The 10,677-nt window shown below is 36.1% G+C and overlaps 1 protein-coding gene across 1 annotated transcript; it reads right to left on the reverse strand.

Moving 5' to 3' along the window:
* Positions 1 to 8,983: 8,983 nt before the first annotated feature.
* LOC108307786 (peptidyl-prolyl cis-trans isomerase A-like) lies at positions 8,984 to 9,602 on the reverse strand. Its single transcript, XM_017533229.2, has one exon. The coding sequence runs from the start codon at positions 9,579 to 9,581 to the stop codon at positions 9,087 to 9,089; it is 495 nt and encodes a 164-aa protein (XP_017388718.1). The 5' UTR covers positions 9,582 to 9,602; the 3' UTR covers positions 8,984 to 9,086.
* Positions 9,603 to 10,677: the final 1,075 nt, after the last annotated feature.

The following is a 10,677-nucleotide window of genomic DNA, read 5'->3' on the forward strand; positions in this document are numbered from 1 at the left end:
TGATTTTCTTATTTGAGTTCAAAATGGGTCATAAAGTAGCAGAGACTACTCATAACATCAACAATGCATTGGGCCCAGGAACTGCTAATGAACATACAGTGCAGTGGCAGCTCAAAAAGTTTTACAAAGGAGGCATGAGTGTTGAAGATGAAGAGTATAGTGGCCAGCCATCAGAAGTTGACAATGACTAATTGAGTGCTATCATTGAAGCTAATCATCCTACAACTACACAAGAAGTTGCAGAAGAACTCAACGTTGACCATTCTATGGTCATTTGGTATTTGAAGCAAATTGGATAGGTGAAAAGGCTTGATAAGTAAGTGCCTCATAAGCTGCGTGAAATTTTTTTTTAATGTTGTTTTGAAGTGTCAGTCTCTCATTCAACACAAAAAACAATAAACCATTACTTGATCAAATTGTGACAGACAATGAAAATGGATTTTATACAACTGTAGATGACCAGCTCAGTGGCTGGACTCAGAAGAAGTTCCAAAGAACTTCCCAAAGCCAAACTTTTACCCAGAATAGGTCATGGTCAGCAACATTAATTATCAGGGAAATACAAATTCAAACCACAAGATACCATCTTACTCAGGCAAAAATTGGCCATAATTAAAAAATTTTAAAAAATAGATGTTGGCCAAAAATTTGCCATAATTAAAAAATGAAATAAAAAAATAGATGTTGGCCACTGTAACTAAAAAATTTTTAAAAGTGAAACACTTTTACACTGCTGGAGGGAATGTAAACTAGTACAGTCACTATGGAAAACAGTATGAAGATTCCTTAAAGAACTAAAAGTAGATCTACCATTTGATCCGGCAATCACAATACTAGGTATTACCCAGAGGAAAAGGAGCCATTATATGTAAAAGACACTTGCACGTGCATGTTTAGAGCAGCACAATTTGCAATTCTGAAAATGTGGAACCAACCCAAATAGCCATCAATCAACAGGTAAAGAAAATGTGGTATATATGTATATATACCACGGAATACTCTTCAGCCATAAAAAGGAACAAAATAATGGCCTTTGCAGCAGCATGGATAGAGTTGGAGACCATTATTCTAACTGAAGTAACTGAGGAATGGAAAACAAACATCCTATGTTCTCACTTATATGTGGGAGCTAAGCTATGAGAATGCAACGGCATCACAAGAATGATACAATGGGGTTTGGGGAATCAGGGGGAAAAGTGGTAGAGTGGTGAGTGATAAAAGACTATACATTGAATAGAGTGTACACTGATCAGATGATGGGTGCACCAAAATCTCAGAAATCACCACTGGAGAACTTGTCTAGGTAGCCAAACACTGCTTGTTCCCCACAAACTACTGCAATAAAAAAAAAATGCCTTTATTCTATACTTTGTGCCACTCACAAAGTAGATTATATCTTCACGGTATCTACTTCTTTCCTCTTCAACTAAATTATAAATTTCTTGAAAGTATGGACCAAGTCATGCACATGCATACAACCCCATATAAGTAACACAGTGCCTTGATCTGAGCTTACAATTTTAAAAAACTTAAACATCTGTAGTTTATTGAAGTCCATCTTAAAAATAATTTTCAGTACAGTCAATGACAGCTAAGCTTATGTACATTTTCAGCTCATGCAACATTCTGTACTATTACCTATGCATATGTTCATAATTATATTTTTTAAATCTCTGAATGATATTTCCTATATTCTAATTTAAGAAATTTAAATAGAACTTTTGATAGTACTTTGATTAAATAGGAAGGGGAAAATGAAGCAAGTCACTGCAGAATTTTGTGTCTCAGTTGCTCTATATCTTTACTTTGCCATATTCTTTTTTCTCTAAAAATAAACATATGTTACTGTATGGAAACAAACAGATACATCTCTTAGGTCAAAATTGTAGTGAAATGCGTAAGTATCAAAGTATAATAATGGGGAGGGGTACAGAGAAGGGCAACAGAGAGAAAGGATTTCCAGGAAGGAGTATAAAAAATTTATGTCTTAAAAGATTCATAGTAATATATAGAGAAAATATTCTATAAATCCCTAAGTGAATTTATTTTATGGTATGAAATACTGCTCTCCAGAAAAAAATTCAAATCCTTTCTCTATTATAATAACTTGTTTCTACAATTTTATCTCTGCTATTAAAAATATGAAATATTGTAGCTTTTTAATATACAGCATTCAATTTGTAGAGAATTTTCAGAATCAAAGATAAAACCAATTTCAAAGGAATAGGTAACCATATTAGGATTCTTCTGCAAGAATGTACTTGTTTCACTCAGATTCTCCAGAGAAAGTAAACACATTTAGAATATACAAAGACCCACTCATCATTTTGTTAAAAGTATAAATAATCCACTGAAGGGAAATGTGGGGAGAAACACCCAAGAGCAGTATGTGACTCTGGAATACAAAATCAATTTGGACAAATCATTAGAAAACATACTGTAAAGAATAATTCTTTGCTACTCTCCACAGACTGAACAATGTGACATAGAAAGAAATTTACATTTTTTGTCATCAATAGAACCCTCTCCCTAGAATAACAGAAAATTTGAATCAACCTCTCAACCAGGCAATTAACCATTTCTTAATCAGCATCATTCTCAAATTTCTACAAAATATCTTCATATTTTTAGGACTCTCCAATGGATATATCGTAGACTCAAATATTGAATGAGACTTTCAAATGTCAAAAAGTCCCATGTGCCACCCACAAAAAATTTCACAAATCACAAGGACGAGCAATTCATTAATGAGGTAAATACAGGTAACAGCCTCTGAGCCAGCTCTAAAATGCTTTTAGGTCTTGTGTTTGACATGTTTGTTTGGAGTCCGGATTTATGTAGACTATGTGGTATAGTGTTCTCAGAAGTATCAAGGGTTCTAGCCCCGAATATTCTCAAGACTCTTCGAAAGAGAAGCTTGATCTAATATCGCTAACTCTAAAGATTTTGGAATCTCAATAGTCCTTGTTCCATTGAGTAGAAATTTGAAACTTTAGATCCTGTTAATACTTATGTGGCTGAGCTAAGAATACATCTAGGCTAATTTAGCATGTTTGGGCAAGAACATGCTAGATTGGCCTTGTAAAACTAGAAGAAATAAACTCTAGATCCACTCCATCATTTACATACATTTACTTCAGGTTCAAACATTATTATACTTTTGCCTTTTTCTCCCCTAAAACGGTAGTATTTATCATTTCTGTCATGAACTACTCTAGCATACGGCCTTTCTTACACACACACGTATATATTTGTATATACTTAACAACCATTTACTATTGGCCAGGTATTATTCTAAGCACTTTACAAATATTTCAATTAATGTTTATGGCAATCTTTGGAGGTATGTGCTATTATTTTCCCCATTTTAAATATGAGAACACTGAGATACAAAGAGGTTGAATAATTTGCCCAAAGTCACAGTCTGTGCATAGTGAAACTAGGATTTGAATTCAGGCAGTCCAACTCTAAAGTACATGCTCTTAATCACTATGTTTTCTGAAATTGTCCTCCTTAGATACTATTTTGATTGCATGATAGCCGTAATCTCCCCACAAAACAATAATAGCAATAGCAGTTAACCAATCCATTTAAATTAATATTTTTCACAAAGGTTCACCCTGTTTGCCTATCCACATTATGGACCAACCAATGTTCACTGTTGAAGCCAAAGTGATTTGGTTTCTCCTAAAATGAATTTATCCTCTTTGATAGCCCAATTTGCTTGTGCCTCCCTTTTCCTATTGCCAATGCCCCTTTTTGTACCATGTGATTTTCCTTCATGACGGCCTGCTAAAAGACCACATAGAACTGTAGTTTTGTTTATTATTTCCTTACTTAAGCTGTCATCTAATAGAATTTCCCTCTCTGCTAGCTTGAACATGACTTCTTGCCCACCGGTCCTACAGTGACTCTAAGACTCCTTCTACCTAACTGGACTTATGGACTTGCTCCTACACGGTCAATTTTGTCTTGATGTAGTTACTGCCTTCTCATGATGTCTTTTCCCCAACCGTGCGGCCCTTCCCTTCTTTAAATATTGCTCAAAACTAATCTTAACAGCATTTTTAATCTAAGAAAGTTTTGCACTTGTTTGTCTGGCAGTGTATTTGTAACTACATTAATATATTTTATACTCATTCGGTAATTTCTCAGTAAATATTTATGGAGGGAAAAGAGGCAAAAAGGAAGAAATGGAGGTTGGAGGAGGGAGAGGGCAAGAGACGGAGAATGACAGAAAGGAACTCTCATGTAAGGGCTTATTTAAAAGGATAACTATACAACAAATTTCTACTTTTTTCCATTTAAAAGAGCAAGTTTCAATTGCTTATTCAATCTAAACTTTGACCTCCAAAGACAATTATAACAATTAACCCCTTAATTATAGCTATGGCTTAACAGACAAAATAACATATAACAGGATAATATATGTGCTTTCCTCCCCCACAGAAATTTTTATCTAATAACCTTGAATTCCAATTTTAAAGCCCAGTCTTTTAAGTAATAATTTTTTTAATCATTTTTAGAAATGTTACTCCAGGGAGAAAATGAGACCCAAAAAGATAAATGTTAGCAATTAAACTAGAATCTTCTATCTTATGCTAGATGGTGCATTTATAAAGCCACATAGAAAAATATGAATCATTTTTATGACAATTGTTAAAAGAATCATTAGAACTAGTCTTGTATTAAGTAAGGAAATAAATTGCTTTGCTCAAAAGTTAATCCAACTATTCCTTTACACATTCACTAAATTTAACATTTTCCATACTAGAAGGACAGCTGAGGACTTTGAACTCCTTGCAGCAAACAATTAATATTCCTGACTATTACAAAACATCTAAATTTTGACAGTTTAATTGTACTAGATATGGTAGAGAACCTTGATTGTTTTGATTGACCTGACTTGTCAAATCAAGTCAAAACCATCAAACAATATTTGACATGGACCAACAATTTCAGGCACAAGAATTGTACTGTTTCATAATCTATCACAGTAGAGATTTTGAACAGTGTAAACAAGACAGAATAAAAAATAAAGACGTTGTATATAACAGTAATAATTATTTTCATAGCAAGAGTTCCTACTTTCCAAAGTCAATGATGTTTTGTCTTTTCAATTTGCATTGTACAAGAATTAAATTGTCTTTTGGTGTGCTCCTCATTTATGTATATTCTTCACGTTTTCTTTTCAGTCAGCTGCCTTTTGAATATTTTTCTAACAATTTACATTGTGTTTGCCTTGGAGGAAGTGTCGGGTAAGGAAGGTAAAACAGATCAATTGCTTTTGCTTTTAGATGTCTTCAAAATCTTGGTAGAGGAGACATATTTATTTTTAAAAACAGCTGTTTTAGTTACAATGGAGTTCATTTATCAACCTCATGGCCTCTTTGAACCACATGGATGATTAATAGTAACTTGGACATATGAAAAAAATTATTTTAAAAAATGTGAAGAAACAAGAATGAAGATATATTCAATGATGATGATAAACCATCTTGTTGAAAATAAAAAATGCAAAAAATTAAATATACAAAATGTTATCTAATCTTTATATATTTTATTATAATCTAGCAGTAAAACCAATGCTAATTAGTTACATATAAGAGAACTCTTCCTCGAAAAACCCATGGCTTCCTTTTCTGCTAAAAATAAAATAATAGATCAGTATCATTTTTGTATAATTGGCACTGCTATCAATCTGTTACTGTTTGGTACAACCTCCACAATATGACTTGATAATCTCTTTATAAAAGTCTATAAATTGATGTCAGTCTTCTTGCTTTAAAAATATTGGCTAGCTCCTCATGCCTGCAGAATTTTTCCTTATCTTGGCAATGATGGCCTTCATAATTTGACAGATGAGTTTGAAGCCCCTTACTCCACTTCTTAACCATCTTGTTTACTTTCCCAATCTTATGAACTTCAATTTCTTGGCTTTCCCTTAACTGACTATATTATTTCATATTCTTTATTGGAATATTCTTCACCTCTTACTTTGACCAGAGAAATTCCTCTACATTGCTCGTGGCCCAGTATAAATATTAATTTCTCTGTGAAATCATTACTATTCAAGGAAGAGTGAGCTGCTTCCGTCATGTAAGCAAATATTGCTTACATGAGACATCCTGTGGTATATTGATGATAGTTTGTTATCTAGAGTCAGCCCTGGTTAACTCACAGGAGTTTTATATCAGATGATATAGGTAAGTACACAGCCTATTATATGTGTTTTGTTAAGTATTGAAGACTTCCACATCTTTCTATATAAAGTGATAACCTAAGGATACACACCAAATATATAAAATATTTTGATTTTAGATGAAGTCTTAAATACCATAAGACTGGTTATATGATTCTTGTTTTATTTGCATGTTCACAGTTAATCCCTATAAAGTAGGATATATCCCATATACAGTATTTTTAATAGTGACACAGAAATCAAAAGTAGAGGATTTCATCCCTATTGGCTTTAAAATAGTTTAATTTAAAAGTGCTAATAATGAATATTATATTGGTAATCTAAAACCTTTTTTAAAGTGTATTTTTGTTCTTTTTTACATTTTACATTTGCATCCAGCCTTTTTTTTCAAGATCTATGATTTTGAATAAAGGTAAGAGAAGCCATAAAACTAATAAAATATTTTCTTAGCTGGAAGAATACTAGCTATGTCAAGGAGAAACCCCCACAGGTAGCATGTTAAGATGAGCAATAAAAGAAGCATAAAAAGGGGATAAAAGAAGAGATAAAAACTAACCCCCACATTCCCTACTATTAGTAATGAATAAATCAATTATTCCAAAATAAGCCTAAGAAAAGAAAACCTAAAATAAGCCGCGTACTGAAATAAGTGTTTTGAGGGGTTGTGGTATTCCTACTAATTTAGATATCCAAGACCTTTGATTTCACAAATCCAGATTGCAATATAATCATTATGCAAATTCTTTGGCTGTATCTTTCCTAAACAGTTTGGGAAGTCACTACTCTGCTGGGGAGGATATCTAACTTGCGTATGCAGGATAATACAACATTTTTCTTATAAATTATACTTGGATTTGGGGTACATTATTAAAGCAGTATCACTTGAAATATATATCAGAAATATATATCAGAAAGCAGATTTTGTTTTATACAATAATTTCACACTGACTGAAAAGCTACAGAGATTGAATCGTAATCACTAAGCAGTTACAGCAAGAAGAGCTAGACTCACTATCTAAGCACACAAGTCTAGACTGGCAGAGCTCAAACGTTTTTCTGTCTGTAACTGTTGATAGGTCCTGTTCAGAAAGTAAATTTTCTGTATTATTCACAATGAAATGTCCCAAAAAACAATATTGTAAACAGGGACAAAATGAACATACACTTACTGTGTGTATTCTCTATATATAGTATGAAGAATTGGTGACTTGCAAACCATTTAGAAAAAAATCTTTATTACAATTCCAGATGGCTGCTTAATTTTATCATGAAATTTATTTCAAAATCTTTAAACATTTACCACTGATAAACTATATTGGCAAAGATATATGTGATTGATTAAAATTGATGTTTATAGCAGGTGGCCAAATTACACAAATCTGCTTTGCTATGAAGCTGTATTAAAAACACTACTTGTAAGACTAATCTACCATTTTAAGGAAATGGTTTAAGCCAATCCAGTAGCTTTTCCTTTTTAAAATTTTTGACCACTTAGCTGCCCGTGCCCTACCAATACGCTAATATCCATCTGGGACATAGTCGATTATGATAATCCAAAGATGCAAAATGGAATGATAACCAGGCTCTGTCCCTTGTTTCTCAAAAATATCAGGCGGGAAACAGTCCTAAAACTTTATTTTCCTCACCTTTGTTTCAAAATTTACCTTATGTTGGAAACTTATGAGCAAAATGTCATGCTGACTACAAGAAATACTCAAGCTTTCTTTATATACTCACAACTATTATATGCTTGGGTAAGATCGGTGATTATGTCCCCCATGCCATCTGTCCACTTTAGTTTCCAGAACCCAGAAAACACTATTTATAGAGATTGTATCTAGGAGAAAACCAAACTATGCAGGCTGCAAGGGTCAGAAAATAATTGCCTTGCATTGGCCAGCTTATGCTTGGTAACAATGTTGATGGTGACAGTGGAGTGATGAGACCAGAGATCAAGATATGTCATCTACATCTGGCTATTAATATGCTGACATCAGAGGCAGATCCAAGAGGCCGAATAGGAACAGCTCTGGAGTGCAGTTCCCAGAGAGACCAATGCAGAGGGTGAGTGATCACTGCATGTCCAAACCAGTTATTACTGCCCACAGACCAGGAGATTCCCAGGCTGAAAAATGCTATGAGTTTCCAGCATGGCTGATCAGCTGGCGCAGCAGGTCTCCACACAAAAACTTACACAAATCTGGGCAGTTGTTTCAACTGGTGCCTGGAATGCCTGAGAGACAGAGCCACCCATTCAACTGAAAAAAAGGGGGTTGAAACAGGGAGCCACGTGACCTGGCTCAGTGAGTTCCCCCCGACAAAGACCAGCAATCTGAAATGCACTAGATTGAGAGTTTTACAGCAAGCTCAGTTGGACCCAGGACAGTCCATCTCTCTGTTGGGGGAAGGGCATCCTCCCCTACCAAGGCAGTCCACCACTACCGAGGCAGTCTGCCATTACAGAGACAGTCCGCCATTACTAAGGCAGACCGCCATTACCCAGGCCATTCTAAATATACCTCTATAAACAAAATTGCAAGGAAGTTCACACAGCAGCTAGGCAGAGTCCATGGCAGCTCAGCCAACGCCTCTGCAGGCAGACTGTGACTAGGCTACCTCCTGGCTGGGCAGAGTGTCTCTGAAAAAAGGCAGCAGCACATCAGGAACTTTTTTTTTTTTTGATAATTGTTATTTAGTCTTTATTTCATAATCATAAACTTAACTCAACTCTGCTTGGAAGGGAACAAGGAAAACATGGAACCCAAAGGGAACTACAGCGAGAGCACAGATTTTAGGATACTGTGAGCAAATGGGGCGGAAGGGTGCTCTCCTGAGCTACAGAAGGAATGGCCTGGTAGTTAAGATAAAACACAAGTCAAACTTTTTAAAGTTGTCCACAGTCAGCAATGGTGACCTTCTTGCTGGTCTTGCCATTCCTGGACCCAAAATGTTCCATGGCCTCCACAATACTCATGCCTTCTTTCACCTTGCCAAAGACCACATGCTTGCCATCCAACCACTCAGTCTTGACAGTGCAGATGAAAAACTGGGAATCATTTGTGTTGGGTCCAGCATTTGCCATGGACAAGATGCTGGGACCTGTATGCTTTAGGATAAAGTTCTCATCAAAAAATTTCTCCCCATAGATGGACTTGCCACCAGTGCCATTATGGTGTATGAAGTCACCACCCTGAAACATAAACCCTGGAATAATTATGTGAAAGCAGGAACCCTTATAACCAAATCCCTTCTCTCGAGTGCTCAGAGCATGAAAGTTTTCTGCCATCTTTGGAAGCTTGTCTGCAAACAGCTTGAAGGAGACACGGCCCAAGGGCTCGCCGTCGATGGCAATGCTGAAGAACATGGTGGGGTTGACCATGGCTGATACTACAAGGCTCCAGGCAGCACCGGTGTCTGCAAAGCCCACATCAGGAACTTATAAATAAAGCCCCACCTTCCCAGGACAGAGCACCTGGGAAAAAAAGGCGGTTATGAGATCCCCGGCAGCAGACTTAAACATACCTGCCCAGCAGCTCTGAATGAAACAACAGAGCTCACAGCTCAGCACTTGAGCCCCTAGAAGGGTCAGACTCTCTCCTCAAGCAGCTCCCTAACCCCCATGTATCCAAAGAGACACCTCATAAAGGAGAGCTCAAACTGACATTTGGCAGGTATCCTTCTGGGACAAAGATAGCAGAAGAAGAAACTGGCAGCAACCCTTACTGTTCTGCAGCTGCTGCAGGTGATCCCCAGGCAAGCAGCGCCTGGAGTGGACTTCAGCAGTCCTAAATCAGAGGGGCCAGACTGTTAGAAGGAAAACTAAGAAACAGAAGGAAATAACTTCATCATCAACAAACTGGATGTCCACTCAGAGACCCAATCTGAAAGTCAACTACTACAAAGACGACAGGAGGGTAAATCCATAAAAATGGGAAGAAACCGGCACAAAAAGGATGAAAACACCCAAAACCAGAACGCCTCTCCTCCTACAAGGGATCACAACTCCTCAACAGCAAGGGAACAAGGAGGGATGGAGAACAAGTGTGATGAAATGACAGAATCAGACTTCAGGAGGTGGGTAGTAAGGAACTTCTGTGAACTAAAAGAACATGTTCTAACCCAATGCAAAGAAACTAAGAACCTTGAAAAAAGATTTGACGAAATGCTAACGAGAATAGAGAACTTAGAGAAGAATATAAATGAATTGATGGAGCTAAAAAACACAACACGAGAACTTCGCAAAGCATATACAAGTTTCAACAGCCAAATTGACCAAGCAGCAGAAAGGATATCAGAGGTCAAAGATCAACTCAATGAAATAAAACAAGAAGGCAAGATTAGAGAAAAAAAGGTAAAAAAGTATGAACGAAGTCTCCAAGAAATATGGGAATATGTGAAAAGACCTAATCTACATTTGATAGGTGTACCTGAATGTAACAGAGAGAATGAATCCAAGCTGGAAAATACTCTTCAGT

Source organism: Cebus imitator, unplaced genomic scaffold, assembly GCF_001604975.1.
Source record: "Cebus imitator isolate Cc_AM_T3 unplaced genomic scaffold, Cebus_imitator-1.0 Scaffold81, whole genome shotgun sequence".
Lineage (NCBI taxonomy): Eukaryota > Metazoa > Chordata > Mammalia > Primates > Cebidae > Cebus > Cebus imitator.

Excerpts from the sequence above, each read along its gene's own strand:
- LOC108307786 (XM_017533229.2), bottom strand. The coding sequence starts at position 9,581 with ATGGTCAACCCCACCATGTTCTTCAGCATTGCCATCGACGGCGAGCCC.